General features: G+C 39.2%; 1 protein-coding gene across 1 annotated transcript; it reads right to left on the bottom strand.

The window, feature by feature from the left end:
* On the bottom strand, window positions 398-23,337 carry GABPB2 (GA binding protein transcription factor beta subunit 2). The gene is made up of 9 exons (XM_005677630.3): window positions 22,407-23,337; window positions 18,608-18,747; window positions 16,940-17,107; window positions 16,197-16,391; window positions 14,093-14,231; window positions 7,584-7,700; window positions 5,648-5,833; window positions 1,762-1,892; window positions 398-1,639 (listed from the first exon to the last, which is right to left on the bottom strand). Exons 2-9 carry the CDS (start codon window positions 18,713-18,715, stop codon window positions 1,340-1,342), a joined length of 1,344 nt encoding a protein of 447 aa, XP_005677687.1. The 5' UTR covers window positions 18,716-18,747; window positions 22,407-23,337; the 3' UTR covers window positions 398-1,339.

Here is a 23,765-nt window from a genome sequence, read left to right as displayed (position 1 = left end):
AGTTCTAATGAGGTGGACGAAACTGGAGCCTATTATACAGACTGAAGTAAGCCAGAAAGAAAAACACCAATACAGCATACTAACGCATATATATGGAATTTAGAAAGATGGTAACGATAACCCTGTATGTGAGACAGCAAAAGAGACACAGATGTATAGAACAGTCTTTTTGATTCTGTGGGAGAGGGCAAGGGTGGGATGATTTGGGGGAATGACATTGAAATATGTACAATGTCATATGTGAAACGAATTGCCAGTCCAGGTTCAATGCATGATACAGGATGCTTGGGGCTGGTGCACTGGGATGACCCAGAGGGATGGTACGGGGAGGGAGGAGGGAGGGGGGTTCAGGATGGAGAACACATGTACACCCGTGGCGGATTCATGTCAATGTATGGCAAAACCAATACAATATTGTTAAGTAATTAGCCTCCAATTAAAATAAATAAATTAATATTTTTTTAAAAGTTGATATTAAAGCTTGACATTACATAAATAAATGCTTGGAAGCAAGTTGTTCTGACAACAGACTACCCTCCTCATTGCAATTTCATAAAATCTAGCCAAAGCAAAGTTGGTGTCTTGAGACCACACTGTTTCCTAACCCCATGAGCCTCTTTTCTGGCCATGTTTCAGCATCGCAGAGGTACAGCTGGAGGATGTGGGATCTACATACACGTCTCCCACATCAGCAAGTTTTCTTTCCAGTTTTTAAAAATTCTATTTTAGCTTCTTAAACTGGCATCTGGGGTATGGACACACAGTGGATGCAGATTTACCTAGGTGATTTCTTCTCAGTGAAATTAACTCAGCATAGTGGGGAGTGCCTGCCTCTTCCTTTGGAAGCAGAATATATTTCTTTGTCTTCCCCAAAGTTTACATCTAATCCCTCCTCCCAACTAGGTTTCTTCCCTAATGGGTACACATCATAAATCTAAGGCAAAGTTTCAGGTCACTTGATGGTTCGACTATTAAAGGCTCTGGGTATGTCCATATTAGAAATATTATTTCAAAATCTTCTGATAGAAAGTCAGTTATTTAAAAAACAATCGGTCCATAACATCCACCTTTCTTTTACCACTGTGCTTCAAGCAATGATGTGAGCTGAGAAATCTGGTCCTTATTATTTTGGACCCTCAGAAGACGTGTTCCCTAAATTGGGCTTCGAATTTTCCAGTTGCATAGAGAGCTTTCCTGAGCCCAAGTTGTAGCCGATAGCATTGTACCCTGCTATATAATTTTCTTCTTTAGGACATTCTTAATTTTTACACAGTTTGTCCTCTGTATTTTTTTTTAAGAGGAAAAGGATGGACACAGTACAAGTTGTGGCCCTTGCACATTAAGTTGAAACAGCTTCCATGGAAACTCCAGTGTGAGGCTCTGCGGTCCCTGCTGCCTCAGTCTCTTCTGTCTCTCTCTCTCCCATCGCCCCCTCCATGACTACTACAGCATCTACCTCGGCCACCCCTTCAACCACGGCAAAATCAACTCCATTGGGCTGTTGTCGGGCCATGGCCTCCAGTCTGAGGCGGTACTGTTCTGCCTCCTGCTCTTTCTTTAGGAGCTGGTGTCGGTACTCCTGGGCTCTTCGATTAGCCTCCTGGAGGCGCTGCTGAAGTAGCTCTCTTTCAGTGCCTTCCTGTAAAAGTAAGCCACACAGGTGAGGATTCCTAAGAGCAGACAAAAAGACAAGGGTTCAGGCCTTGAGAAGTCTGGCTTTCGTGTCTTTTGCCTTCTCTCCACCACTGCTAAAAATATTACCTTGCTTTCTTCCACACTGTCTGTCATCTCTTCTATCCTTGGTTTCTTAGTCAGTGGCAATTTCTCTGCTTCTTCTGCCTCTTCCTCAATGACAGTCTCCTCTGCAACCTGACCAGCAGGTACAGTTAGAACTATAAGCCAAAGGACACCAATTGGAGGTGATGAATACACAGTAAAACAAAGAGATTTTGCTTACTTTGAATAGGAAAACAAACTAAAACACAATCTCTAGTATCTTACTGTTCATGTTTCTTTGGATTTTAGAATCAACAGGTAAGGCATGGCTTTGTAGAGAGAAACCGAAAGGATTAGAGGCACTAAGAAGACTTCAGAGGGACATCCCTGGTGGTGAAGAAGCCTTCTTGCAATGCAGGGGATGCAGGTTTGAGCTCTCTTTAGGACACAAAGATCCCATATGACCTGGAACAACTAAGCCTACATGTGGCAACTACTGAAGCCCGTTTGCTGTGGAGCCGGAATGTCACAATTACTAAGCCTGCATGCCTCAACTAGAGAGTTCGTGCACCACAACTAAATATCTCACAGGATGTAATGAAGACCCTATGTGCCACTAAGACCCAGAGCCAAATACACATTTTTTAAAAACAGAAAGACAAAGACGACTTCAGAAAGGAAGGGCAATGATTTGCAGGTTTGGAAGCCATGCAGTTAAGACCCAAGCCTGAAGCTTTTATATAAAAGTGTCTGAAAAAAAATTAATTAATTAAGAAAAAAAAGTGTCTGACTACAGATCAGAAGCTGTGACCACTTACCTTGCAATTCTGCAGGAATAACTTATCTAAAGTAGGTATAATGTCTTAAATAAGAATTTTTAAAAACCTTTCATGAAAGCAGTTTACCATCAGATATATCTAATTTAACTATTTCTCTTCTCAAGGATAAGTGAGAAAAGGGTCAACACATATGCATACAACATACAAGATGTACTGCACACCTATCAGAATGGCTAAAATTTTAAAAATATTGATAACACCAAATTCTGGCAAGAATGTGGAGAAACTCGATTATTCATAAATTGCTGGTGAAAATATAAAATGGTATAGTCACTGTAGAAAAAAATTTTTTTTTACAAAACTGAACATGTATTTACCATATGACCCAGAAATTATACTTCTGGACATTTACTCCAGATAACTGAAAATTTATGTTCCTATAAAGCCTGTACATGATGAGTCATAACAGCTTTATTCATATATAGCTAAAAGCTGGAGACAACTTAAGCAATTAAGTGATTAAATAAACTATTGTACATCCATACCATGGACTACTACTCAGCAATAAAAAGAAATGAACTACTGATACAAACATCAACTTGGATAGACCTTAAGGGAATTATGTTGAGGAAAAAAAACCCTATTGCAAAAAGCTATATACTATATGATTCCATTTCTATAACAGTCTTGAAATGACGAAAGTATAATAATAGAGAACAGACGAATTAGTGGTCACCAATGGTTAGGAATGGGGTAGGAAGGGAAGTGCCTGCAGATACAGAGTAGCACAAGGAATCCCTGTGACAGAATCGCTTTCTGTCTCAACTGCGGTGGTGTTCATAAAGTAAACTGCACAGAACACAAACTCACAAATGAAGGCAGAGAAAACTGCAAAAAAATTTCAATAAGGTTGGTGGGTTGTACCAAGGTAAGTTTCCTCTCTGTAATATTGCACTATTTGTATATTACACAAAATAGTACAGTAGGCTTCCCAAGTGGCACTGGCAGGGGGGTTCTTTACTGCCAGTGCAGCAGACATAAGTGACACGGGTTCATTCCCTGGATCCGGAAGATGCCCTGGAGAAGGGCATGGCAACCCGCACCAGCACTCTTGCCCGGAGAATCCCATGGACAGGAGCCTGGTGGGCTACAGTCCGTGGAGTCGCAAAGAGTTGAATTACGACTGAAGCAACTTAGCACACATGCACAAAATAGTACAAAATATTTGTACTATTATTCAAAATGTTATCACTTGGGGAAACTGAGTGATAGATATACGGGATCCTTCTATATTATTTCTTACAACGGTACATGAATTATCATGTACAATTACATGTACAATTATCTCAAAATAAAAAGTTAAAAAAATTATATTTGGGTTTTAGGATGCATTATGATTTTCGTTTAAAGCAAAAATTGATAGCTTCAATTGACAGCAGTAGAAAGCAGCTTAGATATCTGCTAAGTGGAAATGGAAGTTTTGTCTGGAATTTAAAATTTCTTACAGTTAATTCACAAAATTTTGGCTTTCATTCTTTGAGCTTGGTTAAATGCATCTGTAAAAAGTAGTGCAGTTTATCTAGGCAAAACCTTGAAAAATTTTTTTCTCCCTAGGACCTTCCCAGTGGTCCAGTGGTTAAAACTCTATGCTCCCAATGCAAGGGGCATGGGTTCAATCTCTGGTCAGGGAACTAAGATCCCACAAGCCAGAGGACCTTAAATTTTTATTTTTTTCCCTTAAAACAACTCTGATCTTAAAAAGGGGAAAAAAAAAAAAAAAAAAACCTCTGTTCTCATTTAATTAATTCCAAGTAGTCTCTTACCTACTCTGTGAGCTCCCCCAAACTTTAAATGATAATGTCCACAAAAACATCAGTAGTATATTTCCAAATAAAATTCCAAGAATTTATGATACCAAAGCTTGGGTTATAAAGGTTTAACTCCTACTCTTTCTTCCCATACTGCAAAGATCCATCAATTCAAATAATTTAAAAATTATAAAATCCTCATAATTATTTAGGCCAACTCAAATTGCTGATGACACAAAAGGCAATGATACCAACCCTTCTTTTTCAACCTCCAGTATTTCTGAGGAATGAAGCTGCAATGTTAGTTTCTCTTTTTTTAAAAAAAATTTTTTACTTAAGTATCTTTTAATAACTAATACATTCAGATGGTTCAAAGATTAAAAGCTATAAAAGCATATATACTGAAAAGCGTCTCATCCATCTCTAGCTGCCCAGGTGCCCTGCCAGAAGGGAACCAATGTCAAATGTTATTTCTGAATGTTCTTCCAGAGATAGTCTAAGTCTACAAATATATTAGCAAATATACCTATAAACTTATCCCTTTAAAGAACACAGTGCAGCATACTCTACACACTGCCTGTGTCTTGCTCTTGTCACTTACGCTACTTTGGAGATCAGACCATGCTGGTATATAAGAATCCTCCCCGTTGTTTTTAATAGCTGCATAGTATTCCATTGCATGAGTAGGGGATACCATAATTTATTTACCCAGTTCCATTAATGACTCCTACTTAGTTCTTTTCAATCTGATAATTACAAATAATGACTTCTACTTAGGTTCTTTTTAATCTGATAATCACAAATAATGCTGTAACAAATAACTTAGTATATAGTTCATTTCTGTGTGTGTGAATATAAATTCATAGAAAAATAACTTTTTAACCAGAAGGTATGTGCAGCTTCAATACTGATACGTGTTGACAATTTGCTCTTCAGAAGATGCATTCACACTCTTACCAGTGATTTATGAGAGTGCCTGTTTCCCCATACCCTTGACAGCATCGTGCTTTAATGGTATATTGGTGCAGTATTTATATTTCTCTTGCCATAAATGAAATAAATTTTCCTATTTTTAAGGAACCATCAGTATTTTCTGCAAACTACTAGTTTGCAATACTTGCTCTTTATTCTATCAGGTTATTGGTTTTACTCACATATTTTATATATATTAGGAAAATTTGACTGGTTTCAGGTTTTTTTTTTCTTTTTCAGAGCTTCTTTGCCCCATCTAGGATATGGCATTCTCCCATTTCCCCCTAACTTGCCCTAATGCTTCATTTTTAGAGGTGTGTCGAGTGTCTAAAATATCTTTTAATAAACAATTGTCCACACGGGACAACTCACCTTGCTGTCCATCTTGCACAGTCACAATAAATGGCTGGCCAATGCCTCCAGTAGGGATTGCAGTTTGGATATTACCCAGAGGGACTCCATCGGTCACTATGGTGATGACCCTCTGGCCTCCACTCCCCACCACTTGCTGGATTGATGTATCAACAGAATTTCCCTCTATGATTTCTTCTGAATTAGCTAAAGAGGACAAAAGTAAATATAAAATTACAGCTTAAAAAAACAGGAGTAGAGTAATTTCAGCCTCCATGAAGTTGATAATATCAGGAAGAGAAAAACTTGAAATGCATTAGAACAGTATTTTCTAAAATGTTTTCACTGACATGTTAGCTTTCACCAGACGGGTTCTATGTACAAATACATTTTCAAAATGTTTGTTTAAATATGCTTAAATTTTTGTTTTTATTTTGTAGTAAGTATCAGAGACCCTAATAGACAAATGAGCATTGTGACTCTCTAACAGAAAATAAGATATGCTGAGTTTCCCCAACATACTTGATCTTGGGACTCCTTTTTCAGGAAGTATCTTGAAAGTCTAAATAAATCTACAGAGCCTAGAACTATAACTATAAATTAGAGTAGACCTATTTCTATAAGAAATAAAGGCATTTAATAGAGAATTAACAAAATAACATGTCAAGAAGTCAAAACACTGAAGAAGTTTGATAGACAAAAACAGGTGGCTTCTCCCATGTGACTGATCAATAACATTAATAGCAATGAACACTATTTACTATGGGCCAGTACTTTTCTATTAATAAGAACTTTACATGTATCACATTGAATAAAGATTTTCACTTTGGTTAGTCAATATCCCCAGTAACCATTAGGGGAAACAGCTCCTACTACTATGAAATTTCTGTATCTAGAGAGTCATAAGGAGAACTTTGCAACAGGGGTAGGGACTATCCACATGAGATGTGTTCAGGCAGTTCAATGGAAATAGAGCATTCACACCTCTTAGAAGCAAAAAACAGTTAAATGTTAGAGCTGAAAGGACCCTGATAGATAACCTAATCCAACTACCATGTTAGAGATGAGGAGACAGACCTGAAGAAGTCAAATGATTTATCCAACATCAAAGAGCAAATTAAAAAAATTAACAAGCACAAGTTTAATATGTTGCTTTTTCCTCTGCCATGCTGCTCATTCATACACATCTGAGTAGAGATCGTTATGATTGCTACCAGTTGGAAAAATAGAATTGGAGGAATGTTCTCAGCATCTAAATGTCTATGGCAGAAAGAAATCAACAATCTGCTTTCATTTATGATGGATCAGATTGCCAGAGTGCTCCAGAAAGATTCCTAGATGACTATTTACCCCTATCTATTTGCCTCCTACCTATATGAAGTCTTAAACCTTTTCCCTGGAGGCCACTAGCTCTGGCTAAGGGACCTGAAACCTTTCTGTTATAAAATCAGAAGGGCACTATACAGGATTTATCTCCACAAATCCACTGGGAATGCCAAAATAACATCCGCAGTGAAATGAAGCACGCCAACTTGGGGCACACAGGATATAACAATGAGCGAGGTAGCAGTCCCATGTATTTTGATGCTCTAATACAAGACATCTAGGCTGCTATTTTGAATCATTCTATGATAGTATCAGTCAAAACACAACACAGAGTATTTCCAAAACTCTGCTACATAAGACTAAACATTTCAATCTGATGTAACTTGAGTCAGTGCAAACAAACTCGAAGCTGCAAGAATACAAAGGAGTAACTTACACATTCTCTGACATTATTCAGCTGACTGATTATATCACTTCGTGATTTTTCATTGTGATGCTCAGTGACTCTACATCCCTTTATCCTAGTTGTCTCTAACCATAATTCTTTAACATTTCACAGAAATTAAATCTGCTGGAGAGTTGAAAACAAAAGAAGAAATGGTGATTCACCTAGCAGATATCCTTTACCTACCTGTGGCTCTGTGTGAGTTGGAGAGGGGGGCTGATGCCTCAGCAAGAGCTGCAAGGGTGGCCAGCACTGAGGTGGTAGAATTTGAGAAGTGTACTGTTGAGGAGGCATGGGGGTCACCTATTTTGGTAAAAAAGGCAAATGAGGTCCAGTGGAGAGAATAGACATGAACTAAAATGGCTTATTAAATCAAAATCTCAGCTTTTCCTTAATCTTGCTTTCTAATACAAACTTATATAAACCGATTATCATGGTGTTAAAACTCTTAAGGTTTAAAGTTTTCCCTTTAAAGTGGATTAAGATAATATGCTTGGTATAGGGCCATTACATTCTCTTCATCTGATCATTCTCTTGGCACTGTCAAGGCTGAGCATCAGCAGCTAACACACCAAGAGTTCCAACTACTCCCAAGGCTGGCTGCACAGAGCTCTTCTTGGCAGCTGGCAGTAAGCATACAGAGCATGCCTCACCCCAAGCTAGGCAGTGGTGAGGGAACAGGCCCCTCCTGGGCTTCAGTCAGTCACGCCTCTTCTATTCACCAGCTCTTCTATTCACCAGAGAGGTGAGAAGACTAGGACTGACCTCAAGGGCAAGGACAGTTAAAAACATGAAGTTTCACATTTTGAATGTCAAAGGATAGCACAATTAATTGATGTTAAAAAATAACAATTACTTAGTTTATTTATGTCATGATGTGCTATTTTAAAAAACTTCATTCATAACCTTTTCCTCTATCTATGTGATATACTTACAGCTAAGTTCCAAGAGGGAAGTGCATTAGATCTGGCAACAGGCATGCCTAATTTTATGAACCGGAAGTATTACTCAACAGTTTTGCATAAATCCAACTTTTATAACATGAATTGCATTTCCCCAAGTCTTTCACTATAATTTCAGAGATAACTTATTGTACCAATTGCAAATTAATTGCCGCTTGGCGCCAAATCCACCCTTCTTTGCCGTGCCTTGTGATACTGAAGCTGAATCCCATAAATATTTCCTGTCATCTGGCAGGAGATTAAGTTTTATCACATAGAAGTGACTGCTCCCCATACTGGCTATTCCTATATTCTTTAGAGTTCTCCTCACCTCTTAATAGTTATCCATTGTTACTAATAAGTTTTTAGAAGTTGTTTATAAATTGTATGTTTATAATATATATTTATTATATATAAGTATTTCTGACATATAATAATAAAATTATGTGTAATCAAGCTATACCACACATAATTTTGTCTCCTGAATGAAGTCGACTGGTACACTCATCTTTTTAAACCCGTAATTAGCTTTATTTATTTTGGCTGTGCTGGGCGTTCACTGCTACATAGGCTTCTTTCTGGTTTCGGGGAGCAGGGGCTACCCTCTGGCTGTGGGGCACGGGCTTCTCATTGCGGTGGCTTCTCCTGTTGTGGAGCGTGGGCTCCAGGGCACGAGGGCTTCCACAGCTGCAACTCCCGGGCTCGAGAGCACAGGCTCCATTAGCTGTGGGGCGCGGGCTTACTCTGCGCCATGGACGAACACGTATCTCCCACACTGGCAGGCAGACTCTTTACCCCCGAACCACCAGGGAAGCTCTAAACGTACTCTTACTTTTTGTTTTCTCAATCGCACACCTTGAAAAAAGTCAGTTATCTGTAAAATACTTTCAAAGCTTTTGGATGACGACTGTGGGAGTGAAGATAAGGGTGGAGAAAATAATGATATCCTTATTTTAATTCTCTCATGCTCAAGGAACCAAATAGTCTTAGTGAAACACAGTGCATGACCTCTAGACAGAGCTTGTGTCAATCTAATGACCTTGTAAGCGCAAGATTAGCTACAGCTTGTACTCTAATTTTCCTGCTTAGTTCATGTTTTTCTTATCACTCAGACTATCATACCAAGTGCTGACATAAGAACTCACAAATGAAACAAACGAGGAACAAGCAAGGTTTAGATACACCCCTCATGGAGGTTGTAATATATGTGACAGTAAGTCACTAACAATGAAAAATACACTGCTATTATATTATCACAGTTAAAACACACACAGACAAACACACAAACAAGGCTGTTATACTTAAAGTTCAAGTAAGACAAATCAGGTAGGCCATCAAGCTAAAGGAGACTACTTGTGTAGAACTGCTTCATGAAAAAGGCAGTATACACTTTTTAGCACATGATGATTCCAACCTAAGGGTATTTGTTCTCGCTCTAATTCAAACATAATGACTCACCCAAATTCTCTTCAATAACAAGATGAAGAAAGAACATTTGTGAAAAATTAGGTTTAGTATTCTGACCGAATACTACATTGGAAAGTTGAAACTGAAAAGAGATGATACAAATGATCTCTTTAGACTTATCCCAGAGAGTTCTGGGAAAATAAAGTACTTTATTGTTAAATAATGCTAATTGCTTTGTTTTAATACAAGACCCCCATCAAATAAAGTGAAATGTGCATGGCTGCTGTTGTTTTGGAAGGAAAATGGCATTGTTAGTGACAATTTGTTACCTACTCAGAATGTGGCTAATATAAATAAACTCTTCAGATCAGGGTTTAGGGGCATGTGCTATGGTTGGCTAGGCAGTCTCACCAAGTCAGTGAAAACTGGTGGTGGTGGTTTAGTTGCTAACATACAAAAAATTAAGTAATTTGCTCAGGGTCATGCAGCTAGTGAATGTCAAGAGCCCAGATCAGAACCTAACTGTCAGATTCCAAAGCCTGCACTCTTTATGAACCAATACAAGGCAATTCGTACTTGACTTTGGAGTGCATCTTACGATTCTACAGAAAAAGGAAATTTATCTTCATAACTCTGTTTTGCCCTGATTAATATTTAAGTTAAGTCTGCCTTCTCCAGTCACTGCAGTTTGATGGTGGCACTGATAATAACTAATATCTTTAGTCACAAATGGAAAATTGAAAGCAATCTTTACAGTCTGGATTTTGCTATCAAAAATATCCACCAAAATGACAATCCTAGGATACTTACAGTTAATTCTTAAAAAAAAATTTATGTATTTATTTTATTTTTGGCTGTGGTGGGTCTTTGTTGTTGTGTTCGGGCTTTTCTCCAGTTGAGGCAAGTAGCTACTCTTCATTGAAGTGCACAGGCTTCTTACTGTGGTGGTTTTTCTTGTTTCAAAGTATAGGTGCTAAGTGTGTTGGCTTCAGTAGTTGCACTGTTTGGACTCAGTAGTTGTGACTCCGGGGCTCTAAAGCACTGGCTCAGTAGCTGTGGTGCACAGGCTCAGTTGCTCCACAGCAAGTAGGATCTTCCTGAACCGGTGTTGCTTGCATTGTAAGGCAGATTCTTAAACACTAGACCACCAGGGAAGCACACTTTCAGTTAATTCCTAAAAATATTGTTGGATGATGGGAAACAAGAGGGCTTCTCCATCATTCAGGAAAAGAAAATCCTTAAACCCAGTTCAACAACACAACCCGAATTTGACTCAGAACTTTTCTCCTTTCTTTTATCTGTACTGATAGGCCAGTCCCCTAAAGGGAAACAGCTAGGTAGAACTGCTTCATGAGTAGGATGACACTGGAGAGATCAGCTCTAATTATGTGACGATTCAGCAGTTTCAATTTGCTGCTGTCAACATACAGAAGAGAAAAAAGGAGTAGGTTTGCCAGAAGCAACATGACAAGCATGATATAGGTCCACAGGAACCAAGGCTAAGAATCTTTATGCTGCATGTCTTCAACTTTGCTTATCATTTCAGATTACAGTCTGGAGAATTTCAGTAGTTAGACTAAAGACTTAATTCTAGCCCATGTTATAAACATATTACTTTATTGGCTTCTAAAAACTTTTGAATTAAAAAACACTTGCGCTAATCAGTGTGGCCTGAACCACAACAAACCCAAATGGCTGTGAATATTGTGATTACATATATACATATATTTAAGCTAAACTTTTTGAATCATCCAGCTGAAAACTAAAGCATAGCAATTTTAAATGAGTTGATAGCTTATAAAATGAAGGGCACTACTGCCCCCTTGTGGGCATGAGAGAGTCAACCTTCACTGAGAAGTTACATTTTCATTCAACATTAGCTATTACTGCTGCTGCTGCTGCTGCTACTGCTAAGTCGCTTCAGTCGTGTCCGACTCTGTGCGACCCCATACATGGCAGCCCACCAGGCTCCCCCAGCCCTGGGATTCTCCAGGCAAGAACACTGGAGTGGGTTGCCATTTCCTTCTCCAATGCATGAAAGTGGAAAGTGAAAGTCAAGTCGCTCAGTCATGTCTGACGCTTAGCGACCTCACGGACTGCAGCCTACCGGGCTCCTCCATCCATGGGATTTTTCAGGCAAGAGTACTGGAGTGGGTTGCCATTGCCTTCTCCGAGCTATTACTGAAGCCCTGCTATAAAATGGGTACTGAAATACAAAATCTCAGTCTCACCACAACCTCATGAAGTAGATTATTACATTCTAATTTAATATATAAGTACAGAAGGCTTAAGGAAGTAAGCAGTATTTCTAAGATCAAGTATCTTGCTGCTGCTAAGTATCTTAGTCAATTAACAAATCAGTATTTGAAAGCAGTTCTGGAATGCAAAAACCTTTGTATAATATGTATCTATTCTTTCTAGTTTATATTGCCTCTCAATAATAATACATCAGTCAAGATCTTCCTCTGATATTTTACAAGCAACTATGAATACAGTTGTAATTTTTAAATGAAAATCGGAAACAGAAAATGAAACCCAGGATCAGTAGGAACATTTATTTAAACGAGGACATAATTTCTCTCATTGTAAAACAAATATCTGTAAGGAGATGTTGAAAAGGATTTGCTCCTTTTTATTTAAAAAATTTATTATAGTTGATTTACAATGTTGTACTAGTTTCTGCTGTACAGCAAAATTAGATTTGCTCCTTTCTAGATAGATATTTTATTTAAAACATAAATACTGTGTACTGTGTACTGGTGGTACAGTAAATAAGGCTCTGCCTGCCAATGCAGGGGATGCGGTTTGATCCTGGGTCCGGGAGGATCCTACATGCTGCAAAGCAACCAAGCCTACTAAGCTAGTGCTCTAGAGCCCATGAGCTGCAACTACTGAGCCCACAAGCAGCAAGTACTGAAGCCCACACTCCTAGAGCCTGTGCTCCTCAGTAAGAGAAACCACCACAATGAGAAGCCTGTGCACCCAACTAAGAGTAGCCCCCACTTGCCATAACTAGAGAAAGCCTGAGTAGCAACAAAGACCCAGAGAGAGCAGCCAAAAATGAATGAATTAAAACAAATACATACACGTGTCAAAAGAGCAGCACCAAGGGCTTTTCTTTGCTATATTGTTGTTTTATATGTTCTCAAGAACAAATCAGGACTCTTAAACTTTAGTGGAATAACCATACTTACCTCTTTCATATCAGCATCCAACAACCATTTATGTTTATTTTCTTATTTGTTACTGATTTAGACTATAAATATTTAACTATTTTCCTTAGCAGTACCATATTAAAGTACCTTATATTTTCATTTTGGGGTCAGACATAACCCTTCAACAGATTAATCTGTAGAATATTTTACTTTTAACACAGTTAAGCATTTATGTATAATCCTAAAGTATGATCTTCCCTTCCTCCAGAAAGAATAAAGCATTAGCTTTAAAATCTACTATAGGGTGTGGAGAAAAGGGAACCCTCCTACACTGTTGGTGGGAATGCAAACTAGTACAGCCACTTTGGAGAACAGTGTGGAGATTCCTTAAAAAATTGCAAATAGAACTACCTTATGACCCAGCAATCCCACTGCTGGGCATACACACCGAGGAAACCAGAATTGAAAGAGACACATGTACCCCAATGTTCATCGCAGCACTGTTTATAATAGCCAGGACATGGAAACAACCTAGATGTCCATCAGCAGATGAATGGATAAGAAAGCTGTGGTATATATACACAATGGAGTATTACTCAGCCGTTAAAAAGAATTCATTTGAATCAGTTCTGATGAGATGGATGAAACTAGAGCCGATTATACAGAGTGAAGTAAGCCAGAAAGAAAAACACCAATACAGTATACTAACACACATATATGGAATTTAGAAAGATGGCAATGACGACCCTGTATGCAAGACAGCAAAAAAGACACAGATGTGTATAACGGACTTTTGGACTCAGAGGGAGAGGGAGAGGGTGGGATGATTTGGGAGAATGGCACTCTAACATGTATACTATCATGTAAGAATCGAATCGCCAGTCTATGTCTGACGCAGGATACAGCATGCTTGGGGCTGGTGCATGGGGATGACCCAGAGAGATGTTATGGGGTGGGAGGGGGGGTTCATGTTTGGGAACGCATGTAAGAATTAAAGATTTTAAAATTTAAAAAAAAATAAATTAAATAATAATAATAATAATAAAATAAAATCTATTATAAATCTTCCATTTGGGGAATATTTTAATAGAGGAGGGAATATCAGACAGAGTATCTATTCATCTTATTTAAAAAACCTGTAATTCAGGTTCGTTTTAAGTCTAAAATAAATCTCACATTATCAGAACATCACCTGAGGTTGTCTTGGTGCTGGCTGAAGAAACAAGGCTTGCGAGGTTGACAACTTCTCCTGATGTGAAGATGAATGGGGTAGCCATAGTCATAGGGTTGGCTCTCTCGGGATTAGGATTCACCTGATTCTGCATTGCTTCCTATAAAACAACACAAGATATTTCAAAGTAAGAACACTTATTAACTAGCCTCAGTTATACAGTTACTGAACAGCCATGCCCCCTCTCCCCCAGTGCTCTGTCGGGCAGAACTAGTTCTGGCACACAATGTCCTGGGGACCTCCGAGTTCTCATCAACACCACTGTTTTTTTCTCAGACCAGGGCAACAGAGAGCTTAGGTTGTTTTTCCTATTATTTCTACCTTAAAAAAAAAAAAAAGGTGTATATTTGCAAAAACCTTTAGACAATTCACTTAACCTCTCTGGACATTGGTTTTTACTTTGAAAAATAAAAGGGGGAGCCTAAAAAGGAATTTCCAGCACTAACATTCTACGATCAATTATGTACAAGACATGGTGCTAGCTGAAGATCCCTGCAGAGAATCTACAGAGAACAATATTCTCCAGAGTTCTGTCCAACTACTTATTCCATTCTGCCACTGAAGAAATCCCTAAGAGAATATATAACAAACAAACAAACGAGCACCAGATTTTAAAGGCTTATTTCCATAAGTGGCATTTTTGCTTTCAGGGATATCTGCACAATTTTGGTATAAAGATGCTTATCTCTATTTTATTTCTTTGGCTATTTTTTTTAAAACACACAAATAGCCCTTTGCTAAGAGTTTCGATTGAAGCAGGTTATCCATTCTCTGGTTACCATAAAATTCCTTCTTGAACCTGCCTCTTCTGCCCTCCATATCACTTCCTTGATTCTAGCCCTCACTGACTCTTCCCTGGCCTAATGAAAGTCACTAGACGGTAAAGAATCTGCCTGCAATGCAGGAGACACGGATTTGATCCCTGGGTCAGGAGGATCCTCTGGAGAATGGAATGGCAACCCACTCCAGTGTTCTTGCTTGGAGAATCCTAGAGACAGAAGAGCCTGGTGGGCTACAGTCTGTGGGGTCACAAAGAGCTGGACACAACTGAATGACTGACACTACTACTATATGGTTCTTTAGCATTGTCTTCTCTCTCAAGCCTGTGTACCACACTTCAAACCTTTTTAACAAACCCTCTCATATCAATCCTATATTTAAAAGCTTCCATTGGAACACCACAAAATAGTCCACAATCTTGCACACACGTGTTCAGAACTCAGCCTTTTAAGTCTTAGCTCCTGCCACTCCCAAACTCTGCTTCTCTTGACCAATCTCTAGGCACAGAACTATTAATACTGACTCTTTCCTGATCATTCCATGCCCTTTCACACCTCTGTCTCTTTGATTTGCTTTTTCTAGCCTAGAACATCATTTTCTCACATCTCTGCCTAATGCTCCTTCAAAACTCAGTTCAGAGTTTACATATACTTTGATCTTTGCCTTAAGCGTGATCAAAACTCCCTCCCGTAACACCTACTAGGTATCTGTTTATCATCATAGTGTTCAATCACTATAGTATTATACTGCTTTATATTTGGTCTTTACCTTCATTATGCTGTAAACACTCCAAGGACAGGGATATGCCCTATTAATCTTTGTATCTCTCATCCTGTTACTTCCGATATACACATACTGGCTTAAGAAATCAATGGATGATACCATCACAGCTGATTTTTAATTCTGAGATGGTTTCCTTATGACTCAATATGCTTTAGAGCTATGTTCTATCTCACATCAGTTGATGTATGTTCATGAAACATAAGGAGGCTTTTCATATTATCCCAAGTCAAGCTTAATTAAAAAGGGAAATTTTCATGGAGAAAAAAAATTCTAAAGCCACATAAATCTTATTTTTGTACTGGTCACAACATTGCTCTTCAATCACCACAAATAACTCAGGGCTTTATAGAATTTTTTTAAGATATTAATGACAATCACAAGATTGAGACATAATGAAAGCACTACTTTCATAAGATACAGAAAATTCAGTTTTGATTCAGCTCCTACAAAAAATCCATAACTTCAGCTAAAGTATACTGTGGTGGTATAAAAAGAACAGGACCTGAAGGATGACCAGAATCTCAGCATTGTTCTTCTCCAGGGCTATGTCAAAAGCAGACTTATCAAACTTGCTGAAAGCATGGACGTCAGCTCCGTATTTGATAAGCAGCTCTACAACATCCCGATGGTGGTGCTCTGTGGCCCAGTGCAAAGCTGTCATCTTTAGCATGTCCTTGGCATTCACATCTGCACCATTCTGTCATAAAAAAGTAATTTTTTTCAAAGAGATACTGGTTATAGTAGCACAGGTGCAATATCCCATCACCAGATACTGAGGATTTCCATAGTGATTACATATACTCAAATTTAGAAATGTTTAAGAAATATCAAAGGGAAAAGCATGTCTAAAATTCTCCTGCATGCTGACAGACACAATGCCTTAAACGAGAGGGTCTTCTAAGGACATCACTGGGAAATTATAACAGATGGGAGAGAAAGGGGAAAAGAACAGATTTTTGTTGCATTTATTAACAGTAAGCTGAGTGCCTGAAAAAACAGGCATAAGAGCAAAGAACACCTGCAGAAGAAGAATGAAGAAAAATCAATAGTCTGTTTAGCCTTCAAAAGATTAGAAAGTAAAATACTCATAGCTATGGTGACTCTTGAAAGAGCTACAACTCAGTGCTACAAACTGTCCTAAAATTAATCTTTTCCAACCTAGTCTCCTCAGGCCTGTTTAAGTAAGAAAATAGGAAGGTTATTCGTCTTTTTTACAATATAGACCCGCCACTATTCTTGCTTTACCCTAACAAGTAGTTCCACGATGTGTGCATGTCCATCAGCTGCAGCCATGTGCAAAGGGGTCCTGTCCACTTTGGTCCGTGCATCCCTGCTAACTCCTGCTCGAAGGAGCACTTCTGCTGTGGAATAATGACCATACTGGGCTGCAAGGTGGAGGGGTGATGTTCCAAGCTGTGGGGAAATAATACTCATTTAATATCAACTGTGTGCAAAGTCCTAAAACGTCACTAAGTCGCTTCAGTCGTGTCCGACTCTGTGTGACCCCACAGACGGCAGCCCGCCAGGCTCCCGTCCCTGGGATTCTCCTGGCAAGAACACTGGAGTGGGTTGCCATTTACTGGAGGGATACAAATGAAGAATAGGAGAAGCCTAGGTTCCTGTCCTTGGAGAGAGAATCTGGCTGGGCAGATAAACTGAAGAAATGATTTAATTAAAATTAATATACTAATGGACAAATATACATAGTATCAATTAAATAAGTGCGAAGTATAATGGCTTTAAGTCAGGTGGACTTAACAGGTAAAACTCCATAAAGGGTAAGATTTTAAACAGGGCTTAGAAGGTTAAAAAAATAGAAGAGAGCATGTTGAGTCAGGAACAAAGTGGGGGATAGGCAGGTTCAAAACAATTCTTGAGAAAAGGGTAAAAACTAGAAAGTGACATGTGAAATTTAGGGTGCAAATCTAATTGGTTGAAACAGAAGTTTGTTACCACAGTAAAACAAAGCAGAAAGACTGATGAGATGAAGAGCCAAAAGAAAAAAGATTAGCAATAGTGTGTCAATAGCAACAAACAAGTCTGTATCATCTCCAAGTAAATCTTGTTACTGTCAGAGTTATCCATCAGCATCCATTTGGTCAGAGATCTATCCCTTTCTTTGGGTTATGCTCTTTAATTTAAAACTTATTTCATTTATTCTTTGCTTTTCATATATTCAGTCTCTCTGCCTGACTGGATTTAACTCACACTGTGCTTTTCAAGTCTATTTATAGAAATGTTAATCTCCTGGGTTTCCTTTCTTCCTTTTTGTGATGTGTTGGCCTCTAAAGTTATGAATTAATCACCTCAGAATAGAGGACACTGCTTATTGAATTGTTAAAATTAGGCAATGCTAACAAAATCTATGAATACTAAGCAAGCCCATGTTATAACCTAGACCCTGGGTCTTTTGACACTCTGCTCTCCAAGCTGATTGTTTGAACTCATGAAATTACACCCTCCTCTTTAGCATTTTTTAACAGTGAAAAAGGAAACAAAATGGCTAGGCTATTCCTTATTAATGAGGACATTTTAAAGAAAAGGAAACCAGGAGTTTATTAGTTTAGAAATGTACTCTTAGTATACTGATTTTGTTTAATTTCTAGCTAATTACAGAAGCCTATAACCCAAATACACTCCAGAGAGAAGTAAACCTTTTAGAAAATACTCTAAAAAACATTATAGAAAATTACAAGTATATAATACCTTACAATTACCATCTATCTATCCACAGGAGATTCATTCAATCTGAAAAACTAAAAGAAAACCATACATTCAGATGAAACAAAGATAATGAAACTCTTGTAGGAAGACTGAGGCAAAAAGATGATAAAGAAAAATCAATTCAGACTGTTTAGTCTTTAAGAAGAAGGCTACTAACAGCACACGCTGGGAATAATTAAGAAAGCTTACCCAGTCTGTGGTGAATGGGGCACCATTTGCCATCAATGTTCTCACTTCATCATCTTGGCCTTTTCTTGCTGCTTCTAGCAACCTCTTCCCTAAGTCCACCAAAGACATCTTTATACATAGGAACACAAATTTTCAGGAAGCTGTAACTCAAACACAAAGAAAGATGCCTGTAAAAATATTTTTAGAAGACCTCCTATATTAGAATATATGTAAGACACTTCTCAAGTGGACTATCTGATAAGGCACTTCTTTTCTACTTCAATACAAACTGTCAGGTATTTGCAAAGTTTCAGGCCCTAAACCGTAGTTCCCTCACTTTCAATCTCCAGTAAAATACTCTGAAAATACATGAAACACATTGCTGCCTTTCTAGCTTAAGGACTCAATAAAACAGCATTGCATCCCTTCGAAACAACCATGGGTAGAAATAACGTGTTACATACACACAAAAAAAATGAATAGGCAAACCAAGGATATTGAGACTCGGGTACGGGGAGGACACTTTTTCAAAAATGAACAGAGATGTCACTGCACCTGTCAGAGGTGTCTCAGCAACACCTAGAGTTTTTTAGTCATCAGTTTGGCCAGATTATATACTTTGTTTAAGAGTACAGTTATGTCTAAAATCAGAACAGTTTTCCACTTAATAATGCTGGCATTATTAAATTTTTGTGAAAGCTCACAGTAAAATAAAAGCATCTGAGTAGGAGAGTTTTTTCCGTGTAAAAGGCATACAGTCAACTCTTTGTCATTTAAAGAAAAAAAGAGGACTTCCCTGGTGGTGCAGTGGATAAGAATCTGCCTGCCAATGCAGGGGACGTGGGTTTAATCCCTGGATTTGGGAAGATTTCACGTGCTGGGGAGCAACTAAGCCTGTCCACCTGTGGGCTGGAGCACCCGGGAGCCTGTGCCACCCAGGAGAAGCCATCACAAGAAGCCCGTGCACCACAACAAAGAGTAGCTCCCGTTTGCACAACTGAAGAAAGCCCAAGCGTAGCAAAGAAGACCCAGCACAGCCAAAAAAATCCTGCGTTAAACACATGAAATCAAAGGCAATAAACGACGGAGATTGTCTTAAAAAGCAACCAAAATGGCCATTTAAATTGATAGTTGTTGTAAATTAGAAATGGGCCTGGGTACAAATTCAGAGCTGCAGAGGATAATAAGTTCCTGTATGCGACGGAGAATTGTCTGAATGGCATATAATCACCACACATTACAAATTTTCCAACCAGCGAGGAAATGGCTGTTTTTGATAAATCTAATTTTTATTATCTATTTGCTTTCATCTTGTACTTTTTTGTCTTAGTTGCTCTGTGGCATATGGAATCTTCCTGGACCAGGAATCAAACCCGGGTCTCTGTGTTGACAGGCAAATTCTCAACCACTGGACCACCAAGGAAGTCCCGATAAACTGTTCTGATAAAATGAGTGGTGATACTAATAACTGCAATTTTTAAATATTGTATAAAATACATCCACATTTGGATGATGGGCATTGTTTGGTGAACTAATATTTTTCAAATGACCCATATGTGTCACAAAATTATGGTCAGGTAAAAAGGGTCATTCAAAGTGAAAGCAGATCAATGGGCTTTAAGGTAATCAAGTATAAAACATTCATTGACATGGTTTCAGATTCCTCACTGCAACTACCGTTTAAGAAATTGCCTGCCACTTGTTGGGTTTTTGTGTAACATAGAAGAAGAATAATCACCATTACCTGAACAAGCTATTAAAACACTCCTCTGGACTTCCCTGGTAGTCCAGTGGTTAAGAATCTGCCTGCCTGAATGTGTTATATCTATACATAAAAAGAGTATCACCAAGCCCTAAACACTTCTATAGGAATTCTCTGGCAGTCCAGTGGTTAGGACTTGATACTATCATTGCTGGCGCTGGGTTCAATCCCTGGTCAGGCAACTAAGATCCTGCCTCAAGTCACACAGCACATTCCTTCACCTCCCCCTCAAAAAATGAAAAACAAAACAAAACCCAAAACACCTCTACGATAACTGATCACAAAGGGAAAGAACGTCCTACACAGGAATGTTGAGAAATGTTGACATGCAGCAGATTAAATTCTCCTAATATTGAAGTTTCAGCTCTATTTTCTACCACAAAAAAATATTCAGGCGTAGGCTGAGGTATCTGCTTAAGGAGATACCTAGTTTGGTTCACATTCCTGGGAAGCTGAAACTTCTGGAAGACAAGATCCTTTAATTAGGTTGATTTTAATCCCACTGCAACTGGTGTCCTCAGCTCCTGAACTCTAACAAAATATTTTTGAGCCATCAATTTTGTCCCCTACAGTCTGCCTTCATATATATGTCAATTTTATAACTTTTAAATCATATTTATGAGTCTGTGTATCAGTACCTCTAAATGACAAGTGACCCAAATGTTTCATCCCATTGTTTAAACAGGCCACCAAAAACCTTATTTCTTATTATAAATTGTAAGTTAAACTTTGGGGTCAGAATGTGAATAGGCTGTTGCATTAATCATTTGATAGGAAAAAAAAAAGTTTCCTAGATATGTGTTCAAGGGTCTTTTCTCCCCTTATTCTTTCTCACTCTTTGCTTTTAAAAGTAAAATGTATTTTTAAAATAATGGCATTTTGGGGGGACTATGTGTCATTCTCCCATATACCACCAGATGAGAGATGCAGCCTAAGGATAAGAGACAGTCTAGGCACTTCTGAGCTCCCTTGATTACTAAAAACAAAAGGAAAACATTCTCTCTTAGTGAATGTACCTCCACTTTCCCTACTGATCTAACTTGCCTCCCAGGATTTTGTAGATGAATAAAATAACAGAGCATCCACCTCCCCTCCCAAATGAACACACAAGAATTTTCAATAAGTTTTTTTAAATAACTGATGAAGTGCCTGAGCTCTTCACAACGTACTCTATTACAAGAGAGTAATTTCGCTTGTTGATACAAAAATTTAGGTGGGGCACTTCTTTCACTGTTATCAGAGCATATATGAACATAGATGCTTAAGAACATCTCTTGTGGACTGGGTGGATCAAATGGTACAATGAAAATACAGTCTCAGATGGCCAAAAATGTTAAGTTGCTGAAGGTAAATCATAGAATATCCTTTTCCATAGATGTTTTAAAAAGAGAGATGAGAGAGAAAGGTCCTTCTGGAAAGGGAGAGAAGAATGGGATGTCTGCGGGCTCAAGAAAATCTGTGAGAAAAGGAGAATGGTTAGGAAGGAGAAATGGAATTGAAGAGTCCATGATCTGACGACCTTTTTCTATTGCACACGTCCCCACTGCTGCGCCAGCTGTACAAACAACTGTGCAAAAACTGGAGGCGGAGCCCTCACTGCTCTTGCTCAGATTGCTGAGCTCATTAATAATCTTTAGGCTATTCCTGGGATCAGAGAGTTAGGGAATCCTTTTTCTCCTCTATTAGAGCGATGTTCAGTCTTTCTGCAAGAAGGGTCAACTAGGGACAGGACCCAGGGTCTCAGCCTCGAGGGCAGCCCCCGGCCCGCGCGCCGCGCTGCCCCCTAGCGGTCACCTCTGTGGCCTTGGCTTCCCTCGGTCCAGCTCCCCAGCCCCAGGTCTTACACCCACCCCCTTCTTCACCTCCCAGTCCCCTCCCCTTCCTCCCAGCAGCATCCCCTTCCTCTCCTTCCCTCAGCCGCCCCCGCTCTGGCGAGGGGGCGCCGCTCCGACTGCACCGAGAAGTTTGGGGCCGAGCTGGAAAGCGGTGCAACTTTTCGCGGCAGTCTCCCTTCCAGCCCTGACGCCCCCTCGAGCGCACGCATCTTTTCCCCCTCACCTCCTCGTCCGGGACGCTGCCGGCTGTGCTTTCACCGAGCCTGCCAGTTTTGTCCTGTTTCCTTTTCTAGTTAAGACTCCCTGTCAATGACGGTTACTTTTTGGCCTTTTCATATATGCATATTTTGGGGGCCTTTAACCCCCCCTCGTGAAGAAATGGAGGCAGCAAAATGGCGGACCCGGAAGTGAAGACTCGGGGAATATAATTTCTGGCGGAGGAATCTATGAACAGAAAATGATAGGAAAACCGTGTTTGTATTCGAACAGAACGATGATGCGCCCCAGAGGTCACTGTCTATCCTCGGAAGGCCTTTTGAGGTAAAATAGTGTGTATTGGAGACGTTTTAGACAGGACTATTTAGCGAGGCGGAGGATTGTCGAATACGTGTCGTATAGGTCCGGCAGGGGACGGACCCGATGGTTTGTTTTGGCGCCAAGAACCTGGTGAAATCGGATTCTGCCCGTCTGTCCCGCTGTCTTTTGGTTGTTTTTAGGAAAGCCATGTTTCGCGGTCCCACCCTCGGGTGAAGATGTCTGGGACGTTGCAGGGTTTGCTCGTGAACTGAGCTCTTGTGCCGGACGGACATGTTTTCCGCTACAGCCTGAATGTAAGGATCCTAGAGCCAACCTGTCAACAGTTATTTCTTGGCGGGGGCTTAGAAGAGGATGGAGCAGGACTTTGCAAGTTCATTTAGGCACCTTACTTACCAGTTGATTCCCATCTCCACCTACCATTCGCCAGGATCTAAAGGACCGCGCGAAGTCGAGAAAGAAGACTTCGGAAAAAGAAAAGGAGACATCACTGCTCCACTCTTTATTCGACTTTGGCTTTTGTCTCCACCATCAACGCTTTTCAAAGCCTATGGGGAAGATTTACGTGTTTTTTTTAAAAAAACTATTGACGTATTGATGATAGTGTGTTAATATCTGCTGTACAGCAACGTGATTCCGTTGTAACTATATATATATATACTTATATTCTTTTATGGGTTACCACAATGTATTAAATATCGTTCCCTGCGCTATACAGTAGGACTCTTTTATTCATTGTGTATGTAGTAATTTGTCATCTGCTAATCCGAAACTTCCAATCCATCCCTATTATCAATTTCCGTAGATTCTGTTCATGTTCTTTAAAGGACTCCTTTGGCTTACTGCCCAAGTTGGTATTTACAGCTTCTTGAGGGTCAAAATCAGTCTTGTTTACAACCTCTTCTGTTGTCTCACTGGGTGTCTCATACAGTAGGTACTCATAATCTACTTATAAATTAGCCCAAATAGCTTTTTTTAAAAAAATTAAGTGACTTGTAAGTATAAGCATATAACATATTTGGGTTAAGTCGTTTGTTTTCTTAGGGAC

The sequence above is a fragment of the Capra hircus genome, chromosome 3 (genome assembly GCF_001704415.2).
Source record: "Capra hircus breed San Clemente chromosome 3, ASM170441v1, whole genome shotgun sequence".
In the NCBI taxonomy this organism is placed as follows: Eukaryota; Metazoa; Chordata; class Mammalia; order Artiodactyla; family Bovidae; genus Capra; species Capra hircus.
The sequence above is the reverse complement of the archived record's forward strand: the minus strand, read 5'-3'. Positions and strand labels throughout refer to the sequence as shown.